Source organism: Ceratosolen solmsi, unplaced genomic scaffold (assembly GCF_000503995.2).
Source record: "Ceratosolen solmsi marchali unplaced genomic scaffold, CerSol_1.0 scaffold33, whole genome shotgun sequence".
Classification (NCBI taxonomy): Eukaryota; Metazoa; Arthropoda; class Insecta; order Hymenoptera; family Agaonidae; genus Ceratosolen; species Ceratosolen solmsi.
This window is the reverse complement of record NW_011948438.1, coordinates 383,057-409,038: the sequence shown is the minus strand read 5'-3', so window position 1 is coordinate 409,038 and position 25,982 is coordinate 383,057. Positions and strand designations below refer to the sequence as shown.

Below are 25,982 nucleotides of genomic sequence, written 5' to 3'. Positions count from 1 at the left end.
GATCAAACTATACGAGCAAAAATTATCCACCATTCATTATATAATGTAGAAAAATTAAAGAATGTTAAAGCATACATTATGAAAATTCTAACAAAATTTTTTATGCTTTAATTGGATTTTTCATTCCTTCTGAGGGAGGAAAATTAAAAGTACATTAAATAGATAAATTTAAAAAAGTGGGACGCCTTAGCGGGAAGGACCCAAGCTTTTAAATTTCGTATAGTTTAATTGATGTTGAAACGAGTATAAATTAAAATTAATCAACAGCATCTTTGTACACTATACAATAATATGGAGATTGTAATTTAAAAAATACATTTTTCTTTACATATCTTAATGAAAGTCATTGAAAAAATAATTATAATCGACTATAACATAACATCAAAATTGTTACCTTTTCAGTATGAAATGAGGAAAAACTTATTCTTGCGATAGAACAAATGCGCGATAAAATACAAATATTTGTCACTTAAATTTAACTAACGATAATTATCTTTTATTGTCAAAATGAAATCCTACCCATACCTATATGAGTAATAAATTTATTTAAAAATTGTAAACTATATTGTGTATAGGCGTACTATTACACCAATAGAACTAGGCTTGTGAAATCCAATTGTTCGCGTAATCATCTAAAAGCTCAATTGAAAATTCATTCTTTTCGAATGCCGAAAGAAAAGAATTTTGAGATGAACATTGTAATGTATTCGCTCCAAAACAATGTTCTAGGCATCGTTCCCACCGAACAATAATATCATTGTGACCAACTGAGGGAATCATTTTCTCGAACAGCCTAAGTTTACCTATTAGTCGCACGACATACCGGCACTCACCATGTCCTCGAACAACATAATGTTGGAAAACGAGGACGGATGTAAACAATCGCTAAGACGTATCAGTGGCCCAGCTCTCGACTATTTATCCCAAAGGCCTATTTCCTTCATCTTCGTTTGGAAGTACTTTTCCAAGGAGTTGGCGCATGAATAGTACTCCGTATCAGGGCCATTGTATAATCGGCAGTTTGTGAAGATGCGCGTCATGTCGGCGATGAAGAGGCGCCGTGTCACGTAGTACCTCGACTTTAGACGTTCGGTCATTGTCTTCAGATCTATAATACGACAATTGCAAATACATTATTACATTGTAATTGCGACAATTGTAAATCCGAGGGCTTGAGTAACGGGGCGAAAGGATTGAACGACGACTCACCCATGGGGTACTTGATGTGATCGTAATAATCAGGCACTTCGTTCTTGTCGACGGGCTTTAGGAAGGGCCAAGCTGCGCTGTGATTCTTGACGCTCGTGAGGACGCTCTTGAGGGCATTGTAGAGGGAGTCGGTGATGTCGAGGCAGGCCTCCATCGGTTCCGGGCCCTGCGAGCCCTTGGCCACGCCCCGCGTTCGCGTCTGCGCGTAATTCTTCCAGCCGGTCTCGCGTATACCGGGTATGGATTCCACGGGGATGCCGCGCACGCCCTCCTTGAAGCAAGTGAGGCCCGGGTGAACCTTCTGGATCTCCTGCTGGCGCTGGTAGATCAGCTGCTTCACGATCTCCTTTTGCTTGCGCACGACCGTCGTGAACTCCGTGTAGACGATCTTCGCGTTCAGCTCGCAGTGCATCAGCATCGCCCCTTCGTAATCCTTAATATAGCCCTGAAACAAGTGGAGACCCGATTGACTTATTGAGCCTATTTGAGGTGATTTGAGCGGACAGGTTGAAGCTTGGTACCATCTGGATGGTGACTAAAATTAATCGAGAAGCTAATATAGTTCCGCTACTTCCCAACTCCCCGTAGTATAAGGTAGTTCGACTAAATATCCGGGCATATAGTAAATTCAAGGTCGGATGAAAATGGTTAGTTAATTGCCGTCTATCGTGAAAAATCGATACTAACTTGGAAGATGGCACGAGGCAGTTTGATGTCTTTGCTGAAGCCTTGCTTCTTGAAGTAGCCGATGGCAAACTTATCGGCAAACGTGAGGAAGTGGAGGATATTGTGCTTAATGTGATAATCCTTTAACATGTTCATGAGATGAGTGCCGTAGCCTTTGACCTGTTGTTCCGACGTCATTGCACAGAAGACGATTTCGGTGAAGCCTTGAGTGCCGAACATCCGGAAACAGATGCCACCGATTGGTCGGCCGTCTTTTATCAGTGCAAGCGTTTTGTGCTTCCTGCAAAACGAATAGGGAATTCTCTGATTATGCAATTATTGGCAATAAAGACACTCAAATCTAGGACTTGGTTGATGTAAATTGCTTTTGCCAACGTCAAAATTCATTGACTATTCGGTTAAAGGTAACAATACAAATGCTTTCCAATGTTTCGCCACTATGATTCGTAACTTAAAAAAAATGAAGGAAACTATGACACGATTATATATCAAAATGATAAGTCTTATAAAACATGAAAACTATTTTCAAATACTTGTTAAGTATTAAATTAACTAAATATAAACATGGACAAGTGTCTGTAATATAAATTTATTGACTTATTTAAACGGAATTTAAAAAATTAAATAATCTTATCCAACGGTTCAAATAAAAATAATGATAATAGTATTATAGTAATGATAAATTATAAAAAACAAATTCTGCAATTTCTTTGACTTTCATGTTTAAGAACAACTTACTAATTTTCATTAGCGGGATGTCTAAAAGTTTGCATATATACATAATATTTTAAGAACTTTACTAACGAACCTCAAGCATTGTATTATGTTTCTATTGTCATAATTTTTCTTAAAGCTTTTCTTAAAACTTACAAAAAGTAAATATTACAATTTAAATTTTCACATTTAAATTTATTATAATGTTGTTGAAAAATGTGCATATTCATTTAAATCTGTTTATTTTAATAAAACTATATAGTTATTATGATTTATATATTGATTACGTGATCATAATAAACATTTATATATTTAATTCTTATGGTATTAAATGTTAGAATATTAACAATTTTATTTTATTTTTCAAATTGTTTTTAAAAAATAAATTCTTTCAAGTTTATTAGATATATATATATATATATATATATATAACTATTTAGCATATCTCAAGTCTATGTACGTTAATTGGGAAATTTAATATAAAATATATATATATATATCTAAAAGATATATATATATGTGTGTGTGTGCGCGCGCGCGCGCGCGCGTGTGTGTGTGTGTGTATGAATATTTAATGGAAATGTTAAGTTTAAAAGAATCACTCACGGATCGAAAACCAATTGAGAAATATATTCCATTGGCATTCTTGTTAGTTGGTGACTGAAAACATTATGAAGGCCAATAAGCCAAAGCATAGTTTGCTTTGACACTGGCTGAGTCAAACTGTTTCCAACTATATGAAACTCAATCATCTTCCTACTCTCTTCTAATTTTGGAGTTTCATCTCTAGGTGCATTGGGCGGGAAAATTGCATCTAATCCAAACATATAATTTGGGTCCTTAATAGTGGCTATGATTTTCATTACAGTCTCTTCTGATAAATCTTCGAAAACCTCTTCAGTCTTTCTTCTCTTCGCGTCCGATCGCACTTCAGAATGAGATCTTTTGCCTTGAAGTTTTTTCATACCTGGACTAAGATTGATAGTCGTAAAATTATCTTTCTCGTTAGGGGCAACGGTAACCTTCTCAAATTCACCGGCTGTTCTACGATTTTGATTTGCTTTTGATTCCACCGACATTTGCAAATGAGAAGGCAAAACTTGCTTGAATTCTGGATCCCATATTGGAGAATTTTCTGAATAAATTTCTATTTCCAGCATCGATAGGAATCTGTAAAGCAAAGCACGTTTAATACAATATTCATTGGCTCTGTTTGAAATAATGAAATATCGTATAAATTAATATGCAAGAGACTATTTGAAAAAAACAAATTTTACTTTCAAAAATGTTCTTTATGTATTTGCAAATTTCTATGAAAGATAAAATATTATATTCAGCAAATTTAATAAATACGATTGAGAATGTTTTAATTTGATAATCCCATTTAAAGGCATTGAATTGTAGAATAAAAATATATACAAACTTGGGAAAATGATTTAAAACAAGAATTCGCTTTTCAGCTGACATCCTGTCTTTTTCACTGTGGCATTTATCCATTAGCTGTTTGCAAACTGATTTAAAAACTGCTTGTAGTAAAGTTCTGCCGAACACTAATGTTGTATCAAAATGCGGCAAAGAATCGCAAAAAGCAGGTACATGACAAAACACAAGCCACCGTGTGTAATTAATTTTGTATGCGGGTGCTTCGTCCGCATTGACAGCCGTTTTTCTAGCACTTGGGGTCTCAAAGTTCCAATGATTCAAACAATGTAAAAACATTTTTGCTAAATCATACATGGATTGCCAATCTCGCTGTGCTAAATGTCCAAATTTATAAACAACAAAATTAGTGATTGCCTTTGATATGCTCGGTTTTTCAAAAGGCGGTTGCCCTAATGGGCCTTCAATCGTAGGTTTTGTCATGGACAAAATACTTTTTCTTAATAGTTTGAATAAAAAATAGTAGACTCTTTTAGTATCTGGATCCTCTTCTCGGTGCATTCCCATAAAAATATTATCTACGTCGACAACCATACCTAACAGCTTATTGATCATCTCATCAGTTTGCGAAACCAAGTGAGAAATATGATTTTCTAAAATGTGACCACAGCTCCTGCATGGATCGGTAAATGTGGCAACGGGCTGAGCTTCGCTCTTTGGAGATTTTGTCAGCGTCTGTGTATTCTTCCAGCCATTGCACTTACAATCGTCAACTTGACAAGCACTGTAATTCGCAAGTTTCAGTAACTTTTTAACCTGCGGTAAATTGAAAACTTGTTGCTTGCGCTGTTGAATTCGCTGAAGATTGTTCTGTCTACTAGCTTGATCTGGTCTTGGATTATTATTAGGCTCGGTATTGTTACTGGTCCCTTGGGATGTACTTGTGACTGACTGCCCGGTACTTTCCGCAGAAGCATTTAGCTTGGGTATGCTAGCTTCTTCCCCCGACATCGTTACAAACTGTAAAATTATTTGAAAACAATCGTTAATTATATTCTTCTATTCGCATTTCAATTATATCCTATTTATCCTAAATATTATCCTATATATCCTAAATATAAGGATAAAAAATAATTGACTCTTTCATCATTGATATTATGGTTTTAATTTTATTATATAATAAAACATAAATCGGTAAATTATCGTTTGAAATTAAGTTTTCTTATGGCTTCTGTTTGACAAGAAAGCCGTCTTTGTTCCAATCGTTTCAATAATCTCTTCATAACATATTTTCTTACGATTGTTAATTACCATTTGTAAAATAACATTTCCAAACTCATTATATAACCACAATTACGATAATTCAAAGCACATATAACTACACATAAATATAAATCTTATACCCAATAACTTATTTATTATAAAGAAGCCAGAACTTTAATAAATAAATGGCATCGATTGAAATTAATAAACAATTTTATATTACTAATATAGCACAATAGACTATTTACCTAATGTAAAATATAAAATAAATCAATATGTCAGAGAAAAAAAAATTGACTAACTCAATCATACTTGTTTACTTTTTCAATTTAAAATCAATAAAAAGAAATATTATTAAGAAATTTAAAATTAATTTGCTCAAAACTAAATCTTGCATTATTTTCAATGAACGAGCATGAAACATAAAGGAAATATTGTAACAGCTTGTAAATAATAATGAAAAATATAAATTGCTAAATTATAATTAATAATGAACGACTAATGCATGAAAACTAAACAAAATATTTAAAAATATTAACCATGTATTAATATGTAACTTAACCACAATTAAAATTTCGGCGATGTAATATTTTTATAAAAGTTTCAATAACTCACACGAATATTAATCAAACTAATAAAAAATATTTTTTGCAAAAATAATCCTTCGAAAAATCGACAACACCTCTCCAACTTGTTTATAACACAACTGCAAGAGCTTTACCATGCAATTTGTCAACAAGGCATTTTTAAGGTTAGGGTTATGCTAGGTCTAAATTTCCCCATACGACACCCCACCCACAAAATAAAGACAAAATCCCTAAAAGTATTGTAAAATTCTATAACTCATCCGGTTCTAATTAAAAGTTTTATCAAACGCAACGCAAACAATTCTGTATATTATATTAATATTAATCCTACAGGTATATATAACTTACTTATGCAATATATACAATATATTGTGTATATATATATATATATATATATATATATATATATATATATGCTGTACAATAAAATGAAGGCTAGGGCACAGAAAATCAAAATGGTAAACGTTAAAGAGTTAATAATAGGAAGCACAGTGTCCACTCTTCGAATTTCGTTTATTGTCACTAATCGAATTGCCAAAAGTCTAGCGAATTTTAACAAGATAATAAAATAAGCACACAAGGCTCCAATTTCTTTCGAAGCAAAAACTCGAAAACCCGATAAACAGTACTCGGAATAATAATTATCCGTAAACAAGTTGCTCCACGATATTTCAAATAAAGCCGAATATTCGCGCTCGGTTGCAACAATCTGCCTTATTGGCTGCCATATTGATAACTAAAACTCCCAGTGTCCCACGCGATTTACCACCGCGGCAGTCGCCACGTCTCTACCTCCACTCTCCATATCACTAACACTTTTTCCTCGATGGCAGCGGTTTCTTATTTCGATCAACCGCTTTAACATTGATTTTCGTACTGACGATCTAGAGCATCCCTGCCAAAATATACGAGGACGAAGGACATTGCGGCCGAACCTGTAAAAAATGGTACGTATGTCGAATGATTGTCGTTGTTAGAATGATTATCCAGGCTCGTTATTAAATGATCGGCGACCGCCTTATCGTCGCGGCTGCTGCACCTGACAATTAAATCATGCACGACATGTCAACAGACCTCTTTCTACCTTCTGCTCGTGCTTTTGCACTTGTGAGCTTGGCAATCGCCTTGGTAAAGTACTTGTTAATGCTTTAGCAAAGCCATCGCTCTTACATCCTCTGATCGTTGATCAATTTTGCCCCAATAATTTGTTTGTTTTGATAGAAATCCCGATAGTATTGCGGGGTTATGTGATAGGAAACGTGGCTCTTAAAATACAAGGTAGAAGTTGCAATACCGTGTAAAGAAGATTAAACTATGTGGCATTCGTTTGATAAAGGCATGTTTTTATTTCAGCCACTGCGACTGGACATTAAACGCAAGTTAACGGCGAGGTCGGACAGAGTAAAATGTGTCGACCTTCACCCTACCGAGCCATGGATGCTGTGCTCGCTGTACCAGGGCAACGTGAATATTTGGAACCACGAGACGCAGACACTCGTAAAAACATTCGAGGTCTGCGATCTTCCTGTCAGATCTGCCAAATTTGTACCGAGAAAAAATTGGGTTCTCACGGGATCCGACGACATGCAAATCAGAGTCTTCAACTACAATACTTTGGAGCGGGTTCATTCCTTCGAGGCACATAGCGACTATGTCAGATGCATCACGGTACACCCAACGCAGCCATTTATTCTCACCAGCAGTGGTACGTATTCAGTTTGCGCGCTCGTCGGCTTGGCTTCAAAAAGGGATATTCCCAATCCGTTTGATACTTCAATTTTCATTTGCTACAAAAAGCGTAAGGGCTATCGAAATCGTATCTCTGCATAACTGTTCTTACGTGTGTTAATGTTTGTGCATTTGTAACACTTTTGACAAATTTAATCAAACACTCTTCGATAAGAATAAAAAGTTTAGCCACTCCGACATTGTATCGAGCCTGAAGTAATTAATATAGAAATCAATGATCGTAGATGATATGCTGATTAAACTATGGAACTGGGATAAGTCGTGGCTTTGCCAACAAGTATTCGAGGGCCACACGCACTACGTCATGCAGATCGTCTTCAATCCAAAGGACAACAACACCTTCGCCAGCGCATCCCTCGACAGAACTGTCAAAGTCTGGCAGCTCGGCTCCTCCACGGCGAATTTCACCCTCGAGGGACACGAAAAGGGCATCAACTGCGTGGATTACTATCACGGGGGCGACAAGCCCTATTTGATTTCCGGAGCCGACGACCGTTACGTCAAGATCTGGGACTACCAGAACAAGACCTGCGTACAGACCCTCGAGGGGCACACGCAAAATATCTCGGCGGTGTGCTTCCATCCGGAGCTGCCGATCGTCCTGACCGGATCGGAAGACGGCACCGTCAGAATATGGCACGCCGGCACCTACAGACTCGAGTCGCCACTGAATTACGGCTTCGAGAGGGTCTGGACGATCGCGTGCATGAAAGGCTCGAATAACGTTGCCATCGGCTATGACGAGGGCAGCGTTATGGTGAAAGTGGGACGCGAGGAGCCCGCTGTCTCCATGGACTCTTCCGGTACGAATATTTGTCCTTCGCTTATGCACGCTTACATCGCGCCGAGCTATCTAGTCCCGTAATTAGACGAGTTAAGCGACTAATGAAGTTACGAACGAATAAATCGTTGATTTGTCGTAGTTGTATTGCGATGACTTAACCTAATGAAATTTGCTTGCAATATTAGGTGGTAAGATTGTCTGGGCCAAGCATAGCGAGATTCAGCAGGTGAATCTCAAGGCCCTGGGCGAGGAGGCCCAGGATGGTGAAAAGTTGCCCTTAATCGTCAAGGACATGGGAGCATGTGAAATTTATCCGCAAACGATTCAACACAATCCCAATGGAAGGTTCTTGGTAGTTTGTGGGGACGGAGAGTACATTATCTACACGTCAATGGCTCTGAGAAACAAAGCCTTTGGGCAGGCGTTTGAATTCGTCTGGGCTGCGGATTCCAGTCAATATGCAGTTAGAGAAAGCTCGACTACTGTCAAGGTATTCAAGAACTTTAAGGAAAAGAAAAGCTTCAAACCAGACTTTGGAGCTGATAGTAAGTTTATATCTATACGTATTAGAAGTTACATTTCATCTGACAAAAAATAGTTACGATAAATCATATTTAGTCGATGCCTCCAATGCTAACTACGCTTACAATTTATCCACGATAAATGCTAATTGCATTGTACGTTAGTGCGAATAGCTCGTACTCATCGACTCTACTTATAATTTTACATTGATTTTCTGTGCCAGTAATTATCGAGTGTTAAACCTTGCTCCCATCCCATAAGGTTGAGAGTAAAATTTTGATAATTCACCTTGTAGCAACCATACCTGACCGTGTAAATCTAATTGGTCAATTTGTATCAATCAAATTGGTCAATAGTTGTACGGATAAGCAACGTATATGCAATCTTATATGCATTTTACATGTAATGTGTCAAAGTAATTGCCACAATTATTGTGTGATTTGAAACAATATTTGTTTTAGGTATTTTTGGTGGATATTTGTTGGGAATCTATTCTAGCTCGGGGCTTTCGTTTTACGACTGGGACACGCTCAAACTCATCCGGCGTATCGACATTCAACCAACTCATGTCTACTGGGCGGAAAACGCCTCCCTCGTCGCCCTCGCCACAGCCGACCAATATTTTATTCTTAAATACCGTACCGAAGCCGTCCAAGGAGCTACCGAAAATTCCGAGGACATAGAAGATGCATTCGAGGTATTTCGGCGAAATATCGTTCAAAGACCAAGTCATACGATTACCAATATTATCAATATTTCTAAAATCTCGTGACTAGTCGTGTCTATCATTAATACATGTTAAAGTGAGGCAAGTTATTATAAGCTCATATTAATTGTATACATTTGGTCAATTTAACGCTTAAGGAATATCTATTTTACATCCACTATGCAAATTATAAGACCAAAGTGCTAAAGTAAAGTTTGTCGATGACTGTTAAATGTAGCTGTCGATTGATTTATTTCATTGACGTAGCAATTTTATGTTACAGATGATTGCAGAAATGAACGAAGTGGTTAAAACGGGTCTTTGGGTCGGTGACTGCTTCATCTACACTAACAGTGTAAATAGAGTAAATTATTTTGTAGGAGGAGAAGTGGTAACTGTATCGCATTTAGACAGACCAATGTATTTACTTGGTTATGTTCCAAAGGATAATAGATTATATCTGTGCGACAAAGAATTATCAGTAGTTTCTTATTCGTTATTATTATCCGTATTGGAGTATCAGACTGCAGTTATGCGAAAAGACTTTGACACTGCCAACAAGGTGCTACCAACGGTTCCAAAAGAGCATCGTACCCGTGTAGCTCATTTTTTGGAAAAACAGGTAAATACAGAATTTTATGTTGATAAATTGTAAAAGCTCGAATGCGTATAAAGAGACGATCTTATCGTGCATCGTGAAAATGTACTTTGCGCGATGCATTAAAGTAATAAATACGTTTGTTATTGAGGTAATAAATGAATGTAATAATGGTTGTTTAAGTGCTATTTCAACAAAATATATATATATATATATATATATATATATATATATATAATCAATGTAAAATAAGGAGGCTTAACAAGTTTTTTCCAATGGTAATTCACCATTGGAATGAAATGATTGTTAGAAGCTAGTCATAATTGTTGATAGTATCGATTGTAATTTTGTCGATAAAAGTCCATAATATCGTGTCAAGATTTTTTTTTTTTTTTTTTTTTTTTATCAATATTAGGACAGAGTGATTGAAAGACATTGTCCAAGCTTAACGGAATCGTTAATTATAACTTATTATTAAATAATCTAGGGTTTTAAAAGGCAAGCGCTCGCGGTTTCGACAGATCCGGAGCACAGATTTGAATTGGCTCTTGCATTGGAGGATCTTGATACGGCTCACGAGTTGGCTAAGGAAGCAAAATGTCAACAAAAATGGCGTCAACTCGCCTCGCTGGCAACGCAACAAGGAAAGCTTCGCCTCGTTCAGGAATGCTTGCACAAAGCCGAGGACTTTGCCGGTCTTCTTTTATTAGCGACAAGTACTGGCAATGCAGACATGGTGGAAAAATTGGGTAACACGCTTGACCTTTTTTAAAAATTTTTTTTATTATTACTTAACATTTTACAAAATACGACGATCGCACGCGATCGTTATACACATTTGTATTGTAATGGTTGTCGCTCACGTAAATAGTCAATAGTCAATACACGTCAATTATCTCATTACAACTGTAAGCGTAAATCTCACTACTTACTGTTCAATAAATTACTCAAGAAGAAGAAGAAGAAGAAGATGAAGATGAAGATGAAGATGAAGATGAAGAAGATGCGATACAAAAAAAATCTATAAGAATGAATTTTTAATTCTTAAACATAATATATTCCCTTGAAATAACTGAATAAAAATAATAAACCAATTACAATAATTACCAAATAGATTTTATATGATTTTATATCAAGTCGATCGTTTGAAAAGCTATTACTAAGCAATTTTAATGAAAAGGTAGTGGATACAGTTACGAAATATCATTGACATAATGAAATATGTAATGAGAAGAGCGCGCGTTCCTTACCACAGACTGTTTGATTCATTAGCTTCTGCCTCGGATGAGTCGGGGAAAAACAACATCTCCTTCCTCTCGTACTTTTTGCTCGGTGACATCGACAAGTGCTTGGAGATTCTTATAAAAACCGATCGCATACCCGAAGCGGCATTCTTCGCAAGGACCTACGCGCCCAGTAAAATATCATCCATTGTGAAGCTGTGGAAAGAGAAGCTGTCGGCCGTCAGTGAAAAAGCAGGACAGAGCTTAGCGGACCCCGAGCAGTATGCTAATCTCTTCCCGGAATACAAGGAATCGCTGAAGGTCGAGAAGTACATGAGAGAACAGTATAAGAAGCGAATTCCGGCATCGAAATATCCGACGTTAACAGTGAGTTATTATCCTATTAATACAAATCTATATTGTTTTCGCAAAAAGCGCGACATCCCATTTAGCCAACTATCCGTATATTAACAATTATATCCGTAATTGGGGAAAATTTTAATTAAATTATATCATTAAGAAAATATTATTTTACGTAATATAGCGATTGTGTATAAGATAATTGTGTATAAGATCGGTTATTGTCTTATCATTAAAATAATTAATATCTTACCATAATTTTAAATTATTTATGTCGTTGGCGATTAACACGAGCGCCATTCTTGCATTGCAATACGAATAATCAAAGCAAAAAATCAATGGGACATAATTTTTAAATCTTGGTTAATAGCGTAAAAGTAAATAACGCGTTGATAATATTGGCCGGAGGTTTGGCTGTAAACAAAACAAAACAAAAAAATGTAGAAAAAATTAATTTCAAAATGAGATATCGTGGGTTGGGTAAACTTGAAATTAGGCTTATCCGTATCATTTTATACCGAGTTTGCCCTACAGAAGGAACAAAAAGCGCTCGCCTGCAAACGGCCCAGTTTTTTATGATGATTGCGCAACCGACGCGAGCTTATATTTTATTTATATTACGCAAATCATCACGCCGAGACTAATCCATTACCTAAGCCAATCAGGCCGGCGATCGCCAATATATTTAATAACAATAACAGTTTGCGCGAGCGGCACACTTCTCTTCTCTCCTTCTTTAACTGCTTTCTGTTGAAGAAATAGGAGCATTTGAAGAGCACAACACAAGCGGCGCGACGCGATCGTTAAAAAGGAAATGGAGATCGCTTTTCTATAGTTACGCGAGCGAAAAATTGATTGGCGCAATGATTATTCGAGCCTTTCGGCGCGATTCCATCACGACCGATATATTCTGCACATTGCCAATGATGTATTTGCAAAACTGTAAGGTTATAAAGATTCATAAATATCGCGCTCGGATAAAAGACGAAAGGCCGTGTGTGCCGATTTTCGACGAACGCATTATTATTGAAAAATATGAAGGGAATACGGGCGAAAGGTTAAGCGATGAACGGGACGTTCATCGTTAAAAGTCTTGGCTTATGGCGGCAAAAGACCTTGTTAAACCTTATTAAGAATATATTGGAATTTGTTATTTACCTCGACGATTATGACCTTAATCGTCAACGCGCAGCGTGTCGCTGTAATTCCTTAATTCCATTACTATAAAACATTGTTCGTGCAGAGTTCGCTTAGCCATTATTCAGTTACTCGCCAACGCAATATATTTAAACTTAAATCGCCCCCCCCTCTCTCTCTCTCTCTCTCTCTCTCTCTCTCTCTCTCTCTCTCTCTTCTATTCCACGGTTTCTTCTCTTCTATTACTTACTACTTGTATGAACATTTATTTAACCAAAGCGCCCTTCGATATTAGCCAACGCTGCTACTCAACTTTACAATCTCTCACTCTCAAGGCAATGTAAAATTTATCCATAAATCTCTCCACGAATAATCGATGGCATCTATCCACGTGTTTGCATCGTGATTTTAAGCGGCGAAGCTCCGACACTCCTCATTCCTCTTTCAGCCAAACATCAAACGGAACGCCCGAGAAGAGATGCTGGCGGCAGCCAGATTATCCGGGGTCACGAGCGAATCGAGCGAGTCCCTCGACCAGCCCGAGCCCGAGCCCGAGCTCGAGCCCGAGAAGGACATATCCGAGGTGGTCGAACGACTGATGGACGTGGACATCAACCAGTCGCTGACGAACGAACCCGCCGCCGCCGAGGGCAATAAGCTCGACGGCAATAAGCTCGACGGCAATAAGCTCGAGGGCAATAAGCTCGAGGGCAATAAGGCCGAGGGTAATAAAACCGAGGCAACCACCGCACAAACCTCCAGTACGTCGAGGCCCCTCACCCTCGACGACGACGACGACGAATTCGACTTCGACTTCGAGATTAACGCGAACTTCGACATCAACGTAAGCTATTATTGCATTTATCTTGCACTTGTCTTCTTCCACATACCGATCGCATTCTCGGATAATCAAACTCGATCGCTTAAATCGACTAGCTAATGCTCCTAATAATTCGTATATTATGGTATAATATCGCTACTGACAAACTTTTACCAAGTTTAGTCGGGGAGTCGTTCACCAAGTGATCGAGGCTCTTGAATTCCCATTTAACGCGCTTGGACAAACTGATCGATAAATTCACCCATCCGGGCGGGCCCCTCGTCTCCTCGCAATTACACCATATTATAATCTTAATAGTCTTTACCAATTTACAACTCTTACAAAATTTATCTGCTGCCTAACCTGAAAAATAAACAAATTATTATTGAAATTGTTCGTATACACGATGCTCGGCCATTAACGTCTTTGCACATAAATTCGTACGATTATTTCGCACGCGAGACATTACATATCGTCCCCCACCCCCTTTTTTTTATATAAACAATCAATAAACATTAAAAATAATAATTGTAAAGTAAGTACGAACGAAGAAAGGACATTGAATAAATCACCACTAATCAACAATGCTAATATAATGACGAGTCGACCTTACGTAAACATTTTGAGTATTGAAATTCAGGATATTTTAGAATTTTTATGGAAGGAGGGCGAAGAGTGATCGAGCCGCTCACTCCTTCAACAATTAATCGTATTATCGTGCGAGCAAATAGATTTTCAAAATTTAGCAAACTCTCCTCCTGTCCCCAACGATAGCAACAATCAAACACGTGTGTCTGTGTATGTGCGTCGAGGCGAACGGGGCCTAATAATCGTCGTTACCACTGCTTGGTATCGTAAAGGGCCTGGGCGAGTCGAAGGGACAGTGGTCTCGAGTTTGAAACGAGGATGCGCCTCCAAGTAACCGTGACGACTTCTCTTTAGCTTGTTAGGTACGTGAAGAGAGGCCGAACGTAAGTCTCCCGAGCGTATTAGAACGGCGCCGTAGTCGACGAGCTCGCGTATAGCCCAGGTCCGTTGCACCCGCGCATGACGATGTAAAACAAGGAGCCGAGTAGTGCGGGCGGGGTCGGGGTCGGGGTCGACAACGGGGGGAGGGACGAGAGAGAGTGAGAGAGAGAGAGAGAGAGAGGCACTAAAACACCCATTACCCGATTGTTGCGCGTAACGAGACCCGTCAAAACATACGAGCCGCGCAGTCCTATACGAGCTAATTGCGAGCGCGCCTGCTTCCTCGAGCACACGCGCACACGCACACCCGCGCACTCCTCTTTCTCCCCTTCTCTATTTACGCTGCTTTCGATATTCCATTGCGTCCGTTGGCCAATTTTGCTTTTCCCGTTGATGCATTAGGTATGTTTCATTGGCAGTTCCTAACGCTCCTTGCGATACGTGTACTCTTCTTTTTTTTTTTTTCTTCTTTTTTTTTTCTTTTTTGTTTTTTTGTCGATTCTATGTTGCGAGACTGATTATTCGTATTTACTTACTCGCGAACTTACACGTTAAATCAGCCCGGACGAGACGTTCTGAAATTTGATTATATCGTATTGTTCGTATTAGGCTTGCTCGGTATTATGCATTACTAACGTGTAATAAACTAATTTTTGTCATTATTAAGCAGTGAGAATAATTAATTGTAAAAAGTCGAGTAAAAAATTCAGTGAATATAATGCTTTATAATCTCTCGAATTTATATCAATCTCATTGGAAAAATATAGGTAATTTTTTACACCAACAGTATATCACCGATATAAAATTCATTAAAAACAAAAACAAAACAAAAAAACAAAAAAAAAACAAAAAAAAACAAAAACAAAACAAAAATCTATTGCAAAAAGAATTGACGATAAAGCTAATGCATGCACCAATGAATTACAATAAAGTTTTGTAGAAGACTACGGCGTTTATAATGAAAATTGTTTTTATAACTTGTTGAAATGGCCTATTGGACAAAAATTGAAATTATATTTTTCAATCTCTAGTTGAACGTACAATGGAGACTTGTTTTTTAGACGATTTAGAGAAAGAAAGAAAGAAAGAATGAAAAAAAAAGAAGAAAAAAGAAAAATTGAAAGAAACGCAGACCCTTCTTCGAATATTCTCAAAGTACTTTGTACTTTAAATAGTATAAAAAAAAATAAAATAAAAAAATATCTGTAATCTCGTAATTTATTAATGACATAAGAGTGTGTGTAATTCTTGAACGCATAATATAATAATTTTAATACAAATTGATAACTCCTTTAATTGATACTATGAATCACATTAGTGCATTACATTTATAATTCCATATGTTCGCCACTTGTTCAGAAATAACTAAGGAAGTATTAATACATGGACTTTAGAATTCTTGTTCCTTTACTTTGTCATATTTGGTCCCTTTTTTGTATATTCTTTCTTCTCTGTTAATGTGTATCCACAACTCAACCGGATGATTTCTGAAGTCGCCAATTAGAAGGAAACAGAGCAGTCAGACAGTCCTAACAATTTACCTAGATGTGGTAATTGTTGTTATTAATACACGCTTATTATTAGCTTTGTAAATGGGAGAAATAAAAGTGCTTTGATAGCGTTTCACTAATTATTTGTCCTCGGCAATTAAGTCTTAAATTTTCTAATTTATATATTTCTCTACATCATAAAATAATACGATATTCTAATTATTATTTTATACGTAAAACATAAATAATCTAAACATACATTTAATAAACGAATTCCTTAAAGATCTCTAATTAAATCGTATGAGCTTTACATTTTAAACAATCACAATCTGATGATATTATCAGCTACAATTCCCAACGCTTGCGTATTGTAAGATAAGAAGGTCGACTCTTTCTTTACCATAACTAACTCACCTTTTCTTCTTCATATTTTTTTTTGGTTTTTTTTTGTTTTTTTTTTTTTTTTTTTTTTTTTTTTTTTTTTTTTTGTCCCTTTCTCTTGTGTCAATTTTTTATTTAATCGCTAAAAATATACTTTTTCAGCTAAATCATTCGCTATTTTTTTTATTTTTTTTTTAAGAATTTTTTGACATTCCTTATTGGACGATAAGTAAAGTAAACACATAAATACATTGTTTTTGAGAATTTCTTCTATTTCATTGTACTTACTGAAAATCTACCTACATTAGTTGGTTATGTTTTTCGTATGGGCGAGGCTCCCTACTGTTTTTTTTTTTTTAAAAGCTCCGCTGAAAATCCACATTCGTTAAAATTTTCTTTTTGCTTTTTATTTCATTCGTAAATGTTTAAAAAATTGATTGTTGGATGCATTGGTTTTTTTTTTTTTTTTAAAAGCTCCGCTGAAAATCCACATTCGTTAAAATTTTCTTTTTGCTTTTTATTTCATTCGTAAATGTTTAAAAAATTGATTGTTGGATGCATTGGTTTTTTTTTTTTTTTTAAAAGCTCCGCTGAAAATCCACATTCGTTAAAATTTTCTTTTTGCTTTTTATTTCATTCGTAAATGTTTAAAAAATTGATTGTTGGATGCATTGGTTTTTTTTTTTTTTTTAAAAGCTCCGCTGAAAATCCACATTCGTTAAAATTTTCTTTTTGCTTTTTATTTCATTCGTAAATGTTTAAAAAATTGATTGTTGGATGCATTGGTTTTTTTTTTTTTTTTAAAAGCTCCGCTGAAAATCCACATTCGTTAAAATTTTCTTTTTGCTTTTTATTTCATTCGTAAATGTTTAAAAAATTGATTGTTGGATGCATTGGTTTTTTTTTTTTTTTTAAAAGCTCCGCTGAAAATCCACATTCGTTAAAATTTTCTTTTTGCTTTTTATTTCATTCGTAAATGTTTAAAAAATTGATTGTTGGATGCATTGGTTTTTTTTTTTTTTTTTTAAAAGCTCCGCTGAAAATCCACATTCGTTAAAATTTTCTTTTTGCTTTTTATTTCATTCGTAAATGTTTAAAAAATTGATTGTTGGATGCATTGGTTTTTTTTTTTTTTTTATTTGAAGATAAACGAAAGAGAAGGTGGAAGGTGAATAATTTACTCAAATATCGATTAACTTGGTGAAATGTATTAAAAAAAAAAAAAAAAAAAATCCAAGGGAATAATAATTACGAAAGATGAAAAACTCCAAGCCATTCACAATGATTCGAGAAAGTTGCCAAAGCCAACATTTTCCAAACAGCCCGGCTATTAAGAAATGCCACACTCTAGAGGACAATATATATAGAAACTGAGTTTGAGCAAAAGGAAGAGAGCAGAAATGCAGGAAAATTAACGAGAGTCGAAGACAAAGAGGAAAAAGGCGATTTAATTGGGCGATGGCTGTTTCCTCTCCGAAATATAGACGTGCGTAACTCTAGAAGGGTATTGCATTACTAAAACAGACTGGCCTCGGCCTAGGGATTTCAGGTATTTGACTCGTACAGTACGTTTTACGACTCTACTTTGCCCGTGGACTAATGACAAATTTCACTCGCGAGAGCGCTCGAGTGAATATAGTAGCAAGTTGCATTTTCCCTACTTAATCCTCAAGGTTTTTCATCGACCGAATGTCAAAGAAAAATGTAATTTCAACATTTACTCATTTCGATTAATACATTTCCTGCATCACTTATTGCTCTCTCCCTCATATGGCAATGAATGATTGAAAATAATCAAGTATAATGTTTAACGTATTGGCATTAATGTTTGTTATAATATTGGCAACTACTTAAAAAAATTGCTCATTAGCCGCATTAATGCAATTAAATGAGTTAAGGTGCGTTTCTTTTTCCTTTGGGTCTGTTATATCGATAAAAGTTTTGCATTATTCATTGCCATCATCCAGTTATAAAATATGAACTTTACGCGCGTCTTAGTTCTGTTTGATAAACCATGTGGTCTAATTGCATAACTCGATAAGTGCGCGCTGTACGGAGTATGTTGGCAGAAGAAGAAAAAAAAAATGAAATATGATTTGAAATCTGAACAAAGATGAAGACTTCGTTTGAAATACGAAGAAACTACATCGTTTATTTATTCGAAATAAAATAGGTGCTAATTATTAAAATGACAAATACTACAATGCGTTTAATTATATATTATTTATTAATTATTAATTATATATTATAATTAGTTTTTTTTTGTTTTTCGAGTGCGTAAAATATATACGATTAAAGATACGCGGGCGCGCGCTTGTGCGTGCGCGTGTGTGTGTGTGTCAAAAAAGTATATTACATTTTTAGTTTAACTTGTTTCGAAATACACTCTTCAACATTCAATTACCAACTAGTAATAATTATAATACTATATATACTATGTCTTTTCACATATTTACTTGAACAGAGTTAATTAATTAACTCGATACATAAGAAATGTAATAATATCATATTAAAAATGTTTTTTAAGAATTTTCATCAAATTCAAAAGAATAACCATTATCTTGGTTGATCGTTATTAATGATTTTAAATTTACAACTCTTAAAAATAGTAAATGCAATCAAATTTAGTATATAATTAGTAAAGAGTAAGATATATTTAAAATTACTAAATGAATAATAATATTTATTTAATATAGAATGCGATAAAGTCTTCTTTTTTTTTTCCCCCATTCCTCATAACGATGTCGAAGTGTATACGTTGGTAATTGTATTACCAGGAATAACGCGATTTTAACTTTAAATCATCTTATAATAAAAACATTGGCTTTTCGAACAAACAATATTTGACAAACAAAAATATATATAATTACCACCGTTGGCATTAATATTAAACGCGTTAAGAATTACAATGGTAATGGCACTATCTATCGGCTTGTTAACAAAATTACATACGAAATTCATAAATTAGCCGTGAATTTTTCAGTAATCGGATATCAAAATGAAAAATAATAATCTTTCATCGCCACGTTGTTTGCAAGATCAATTTCTGTTTTATTAAGATGTATGACAGCGAGATAAAGCGGAAACGTCGTGTGAAAAATAGAGTAACGAGAGTTGGCGAAAAGACCCCGAGATGACGGATTTCGAAAAGTCTGCCCGGATTGTATTGTTATGGAAACAACTCTGCAAACAAAATATAGCTTGACTAATGCGAAATAAACATGGGCGAAAAAAATAAAGAGCGAAAAGCAATGCTGCAAAAAGACACTTTCACGGATGCTCGAATCTACCTGCTTTTCCGCCTCTACTCCTGATACATCAAAATTTTTATATCTTTGCCTGAAAATTTCTAAAAACCCTAATTATAATTATCGCTAACTATTATTTAAATAGCTTACGAGCAATTTACACCAAATCGCTTTCATATCTTTAACGTTCTTCACTCTCTCATAGATGCAATTTAGCCGACTAATTAATTTTTTTTCCCCCCTACTTTGTCTTACATCATTGTTGCAAAGCGCAGTATGCTTTTTATAGTTTGTAATTTTAGAGAAACCAATAATCCGTCTTTAAAGTTTGACAAAACATACTATAAATTATTTGGCAAGTACGGGCTTTGTATTGACATTGTAACTTTGCTTTTATAGTTGCAAATACGCTTTTCGCTCCATTAAAAAAAAGAAAGAAAAAAAAAAAAAGAAAGAAAGAAAGAAAGAAAAAGAAACAAAACAAACAAAAACAAAAAAACTGATGTATTTTTCTTTTCTTATTCTTTCATCTAACGTAATTGATTCGAGCGAAATACTACGTAACTTAATTGTAAATAAAAGTAAGAAAAATAAATGTCACTGTCAGCAGCTCTTTTAAATATTATTCATAAATACTAGTTATATTTTTGAAAACATCTATTAATTTCGAGTCATTATATATTTTTTATTTAATTCTAAATAGATAAAAAAGAATGAAACAAAAAAGAAAAAGAAAAAGAAAAAAGGATTAACTTATGGCAGGCATATTGATTGATTGTATGCAAATAAACAAATTGCTAAATTTTATATTCTGATATGTAATAACTTTGACACATGAAAACATGTAATATACGCTGAAAATTCGATTAAAAATACCTTTGTAAAAATGCTTATCAAAGTATTATATAATAAAATGTAATATCCATGAAATTTAATTTTTACATCAAAAGAATATCCGTACCTTAAGCTGTGTAAAAAAAAAAAAAAATGACTTTCCAATATTATTTACCAGATATTTCAACGCGTACACGATTAATGTGAAAAAGTAATAAATTAGCGTTGCTATAATATTCTTTACTTTTAAAGTTTGATATTCAAATTACGCATTTATAGCTATTTCTTCCTTCGCTCTCTCTCTCTCTCTCTCTCTCTCTCTCTCTCTCTCTTACTCTTTCTCTTTCTTCTTTTTGTTGGTACCATAAAAATATTTTGAAAGTAAGGCGAACTTGATTGTTCAACAACGACTTGCTTGTACAACACATTGATAATATACTAAGTTAAGTTTTCGTAAACTCCATATATATTTCACAAATAACAATAAAACCGTTATTTCATCTTGTTTCAGGACGTAAGCTCGGACGAAATTCTGGATGATTGATGAGGAGGAGTCACACCAAAACAAGATAAATGAAAATGAAATAAACATGAAAAAAAGTGCACCTACCCGACATATATGATGGCAGTGTATTTACTTATACCGCAATCATTATTCGAGTGGAAAATGAAGACAAGTCAAGGATAAATGTAAAATTACAGCAAATTTTTCTCACTCTTTCTCCTGATCTTCTCCTCTACTTCTCACACACACACACACACACACACACACACACGCACGCACGCGCACACACACTCTTTTCGCTATATCTATATCCATATCCCTCACCCTCGTGTGAAAATCATTAGAGTATTACATTGCGTGAATGAAATTGTAAATTAACATATCGAGGGATGAGAGGATAATGAAAAATGATTTTGACCGTTAGAGGAGGACGGTTATGCGGCTTTTCTTGAGAAAAAAAATCGCATCGCCCTCTCTCTCCTCGCTCTAAGTTCACATCCTAATGAAAACCTTTTTTTAAGAATGTTCCACGCAGGTGTCACACGGCGTGCACGATAGAAATTTTAATTATTATTATTATTATTATTATTATTATTATTATTATTATTATTACTTTAAATAATTAAATATAATGGTTATATATTATAATAAATGAAAGCTGGAGTGATAGATCTCTCTCGTGCTTTTCGTCATAAAAAGAAATTATTGCAGATTTTGTAATTTTTCATTCCACGGACAAAACGCTATCCTGCACAATATCCTTTATTATTTTGTGTATCTTTTTAGAAAATTATATATTAATTATAAGCATTATAGAATATTGTTAAGAAGTAATGTTATGAAAAGGGAGATAATATTTTCCAATGAGTAGTTGAAATTTTACGCACAAAGCGTATATCCATCTACATTGAATTAAGTAAATATTGAAATCGTGATTTTTATAAATTATATTTCTATCGTTATTTTAATAAAATTCTTAATGTATATTTATTTTGTTTTATTATATATATATGTCTCGATACAATTTCTATATGTTTAGTAATTTTATTCTTGCCCCACGTGCCAGAATATTATGTGACGCTGACGTGAAAGTGCTTTAAAGTTGCATTTTCAAAGAATTGGTAAAAAAGTTCGCAAAAAATCATATATATATATATATATATATATATATTGATGATTTGATAACAAAAGATTGATTTTGATAAAATTCGGAAAAGTGCTTCACTGAATACGTGCACTGCACGACATATTATTTCCCGAATTTCCACACAATTTAATATTTAATGCACGTTTCTTCATAATTATTATACCCTAAGCTCCACGCATAACCATCACGATTATAAAATTTGCATGTCGTCATGTTATGTCCAACTATTACAGCGAAGAAAGTGCTCGAGAATTATTATCAACGCAGCGCCAGCACAAAAGGCGGCTTACCTTGCAGGATATTCATTTAAAAATCCACGCGCGCTACATACTACATCCCCCCGTATCTCTCTCTCTCTCTCTCTCTCTCTCTCTCTCTCTCTCTCTCTAAATTCTCGTTGGCATTTGCCATAAGTCCAATCTCGCGAGTTTCCAAAGCACTCGACTCCTCCGCGAATATTATAATGCCTTGAGCGCGCCACCGTTTACTCTTAGCGATCCAATGACTCGGAGAATCGTGATGACGGAGTGTGCCGCTCGCGGGGGACCGTTCTCGAGGATCAGCCAAGTGCGATTGGCCGCGCTTGCACTTAAACGCTAGCCGTACGGATATTAATTTCCAAATCCCGAGTTGAACGATTGCAAGAAGGCGAGGGAGGCGGGAAGAAAGGAGCGCAGGAGTGGCGAGCGAGTCCAAAGTAGCGAGGGGTGGGGGTCGGGCGCCGCCCGCATCTGGCGAATTATTATCGGCCGCGGGTTCAAATTAGAACGTAATGAGGGAAGGGCGGATGGGAAGGGGGCGGGAGGGGGCTAGGGGGCTGGGTGGACTTGGCGACGTGTGGCCTACGCCGGGAAAAACGGACATTCGGCACGAGCGACTACGTGACGAACGGCAAAATACGCGAGCGCGCCTCGGCGCTTCGTAGGACCTAGTCGAGCCGTCGCACCGCCTCTCGTTCCATCGTCCCGGGCTTTCGTCCCTCGAGCTTTCGACACGCGCGCCCCATTTACTGTGGCGCGACAGCAACGCGAAGGCGCCGTTCCTCCAGCAGTTACCACTATCCGCTCTTCTCGCTCTCGGAATTCAACTACGCCCCGGGCGAATTGGGTCACGCGCGGCGGGGCCGCTGCCACGAGTAAAAGCTCGCCAGCTGAGCGTGAGCTTGGGCTTGCGGTCCCGTCGGCCGTCGAGATTGGCGTTTACGATGCACGCGGATCGAGAATTAGATGGGATCTCGTAACCAGAGAGTCCTGCGTTTGTCGCAGCATCGTTGGAGCAGAGTGCCTGTGTACGTGTGTCCCCGAGGCTCGCGGAGCTCGGAGGACGTGGGCCGCGAATGGAAAAAGCGCGGAGCTTGTTTAATTGGGGAAAAATCTTTATGAGAAAACTTAGGTAAAAGTCGAGTCTTTCACGAGGTTGATGATTTGCTGACGGTTGCCCATGCTATTTGATCGGATGATACGTTATTGTCTCGTTAATGTCATAATCGCCGAGGTTACGTTTACGTTTACGCGAGCGTTATTTTTATTCGGCAATACGAAAATAATGTCACTTCTTAACAATATAAATGATAATTTATTTTTAATGGCTTATTATTACACATGTATAATTCCTAGCTTCGTTAATAATTGATCGGATGTTTGTTACATTTTACTACTACTTACTATTTTAGGGCTATGACCATTAAAATATCACGATTAATCAATAACTTTATGTATTCGGCTTCGATAAAATACTTGTTATTCACACTTCATACTTGACCTAAATTCGAACGCTTCATAGCATCTCCTAATATAATAAGGATTATACTTTAACAATTAATTTTTTGAAGGCTGCGTACGTACGTCGAGCCACTTGATAATATCGTAAATAATATTCAATTGAAAAGCCGCCATTATTTATTTTATATTTTACAATTTATAATTAAATTACGGCGATGTATAAAAAGACGTAGCCGACGATGTTTGGTTCAGTTTATGATGTCCCCACCCCAGCCCCCTCAAAACTTTAAAGACCATTATGTAAAATTCTTAATTCGAACGCAACTTAATAATAATGTGATATCCAAGTGCATTCGTTAGCTTATATCGATCACATCTTAACATTCTGAATTATGAAATTTTTTAATTTGTAATGGTTTATTGTTTTAACGAAAGACCGTCATTTTATGTATTCACGTGTCAATTATATATATATATATATATATATATATATATATATATATATATATGTATATATATATGCGAAAGATAAATCTTTTTATCATCAATATATTTCAAAATAATTTTATTCTGATAATGACATTATTTAAACGTAAAATAAATAATACGCGTTGTTCGTTTTATTTATATTATTTCTAGGGCACTATTACGTGTTTAAACAAAATAAAATGCATACATAAATAATGCTATTTTAACAAATTTTTGGTAATACAGCGTGCTGAGAAAGAATTTTGCGATAATCCGTGCCCGTACACGTGCACCGATAACCACATAAAAAAAAAATACGAAAAAAATGAGAGAGAGAGAGAGAGAGAGAGAGAGAGAGAGAGAATAAAGAAACGTAAGTTCAACGATAAAACGATAAATTGTAGAAATATCATCGTAATCAATAATAAAATCGAAATTTATACAATCTCGACAGAGGCATAAACTTCATGATCCTTGGCTGCTTGTATTGTGCGAGGGTATTCGCATTGACGAAACGGCACTTCATAATGAATGACGATTCCATATTTTTTACAAATGTATTTGCCGAACGACATTAATTAACGCGTGAAATTACCCAGTCGCAATGTAACGAGTCGCAACGCATCTGTAATTCGTAGTACACTACGACAGTGGCTATGATTGTTAATTTAAACGACGCCTCTCAACTAATAATCCCTTTAACATTTCATTCCGACAGGTAATAACATCGCGAAACATTGTGTATTTTGAAATCATAGTGCCGAAAGTAAGAATTGCTTCTTTAATCGTGCGACGGCGGCTCTTCAACTTTACATAATATTAAGCGACCCATTGCTCGTAAAATGATTTTACAAAGTGTCGCTTTGATCACCCTAAATTTAAAGATAGGCGTGAGCACGTAGAACGCACATGTAAATTGTATGGTTAACCGAAATACGCGGCGCCGCCCCTCGCCATATTAGCTCTCTAAATTCTCGCTGCACTCTTACATTTATAAGCAAAGAAGCGAAAAATATTGTTTTCACAAAGTCGCATAAAAAGCCAATAACTTTGCTTTTTCATTTCATATTTTACATGGGTAAAGCGCGCGCGCGGGGCCCTTGCCGGTTGGGGCAACGAAGGGAGGGGGAGAGGGAAAGGTCGTAGGACATTTCGCGGCGCCAGGCACCACCACCTCCAACAAAAATAGAAATAGCTTGGGTTGCGCGCGCGCGCGCGCTCACTCTTCACCCTCCCAACGTCATCCTCCCGAGAAGCTGTGACACTCGGCTACAAATTGGCCGCGTCATTGCCACGCTTCTTTTCTTTTTCGCTCTCAGGCGACGGGAGGGACAGAGTGGGACAGAGAGTGAGAGAGGGAGCGAGGACAAAGGGAAAGGAAGGAGGCGGCGAAATAGTCGCCGCGATATTAACTGCCTCGCGCCCGACCCGACGCGAATAGACATCAGATGCGTAAACTTTTATATTTAAGAGTCGCCGG

The 25,982-nt window shown here is 36.1% G+C and overlaps 2 protein-coding genes across 2 annotated transcripts; one reads left to right on the top strand and one right to left on the bottom strand.

The window, feature by feature from the left end:
• Positions 1–577: 577 nt before the first annotated feature.
• Gcn5 (Gcn5 acetyltransferase) lies at positions 578–5,003 on the bottom strand. Its single transcript, XM_011503452.1, has 5 exons — positions 4,034–5,003; positions 3,217–3,780; positions 1,897–2,176; positions 1,210–1,654; positions 578–1,108 (listed from the first exon to the last, which is right to left on the bottom strand). The coding sequence occupies exons 1-5, from the start codon at positions 4,999–5,001 to the stop codon at positions 915–917; spliced, it is 2,451 nt and encodes an 816-aa protein (XP_011501754.1). The 5' UTR covers positions 5,002–5,003; the 3' UTR covers positions 578–914.
• Positions 5,004–6,544: 1,541 nt separating this feature from the next.
• Positions 6,545–21,329, top strand: beta'COP (coatomer subunit beta'). Its single transcript, XM_011503451.1, has 10 exons — positions 6,545–6,787; positions 7,194–7,545; positions 7,814–8,392; positions 8,559–8,918; positions 9,357–9,592; positions 9,885–10,223; positions 10,687–10,948; positions 11,472–11,809; positions 13,368–13,763; positions 21,173–21,329. Exons 1-10 carry the CDS (start codon positions 6,785–6,787, stop codon positions 21,203–21,205), a joined length of 2,898 nt encoding a protein of 965 aa, XP_011501753.1. The 5' UTR covers positions 6,545–6,784; the 3' UTR covers positions 21,206–21,329.
• Positions 21,330–25,982: the final 4,653 nt, after the last annotated feature.

Excerpts from the sequence above, each read along its gene's own strand:
- beta'COP (XM_011503451.1), top strand. Across the intron at positions 8,393-8,558 it reads TGTCTCCATGGACTCTTCCG|GTGGTAAGATTGTCTGGGCC; the intron begins GTACGAATATTT and ends TTGCAATATTAG. Across the intron at positions 10,949-11,471 it reads AGACATGGTGGAAAAATTGG|CTTCTGCCTCGGATGAGTCG; the intron begins GTAACACGCTTG and ends TTGATTCATTAG.
- Gcn5 (XM_011503452.1), bottom strand. The coding sequence starts at position 5,001 with ATGTCGGGGGAAGAAGCTAGCATACCCAAGCTAAATGCTTCTGCGGAA. Across the intron at positions 2,177-3,216 it reads TCTCAATTGGTTTTCGATCC|GAAGCACAAAACGCTTGCAC; the intron begins GTGAGTGATTCT and ends TTCGTTTTGCAG. Across the intron at positions 1,109-1,209 it reads TCACATCAAGTACCCCATGG|ATCTGAAGACAATGACCGAA; the intron begins GTGAGTCGTCGT and ends GTCGTATTATAG.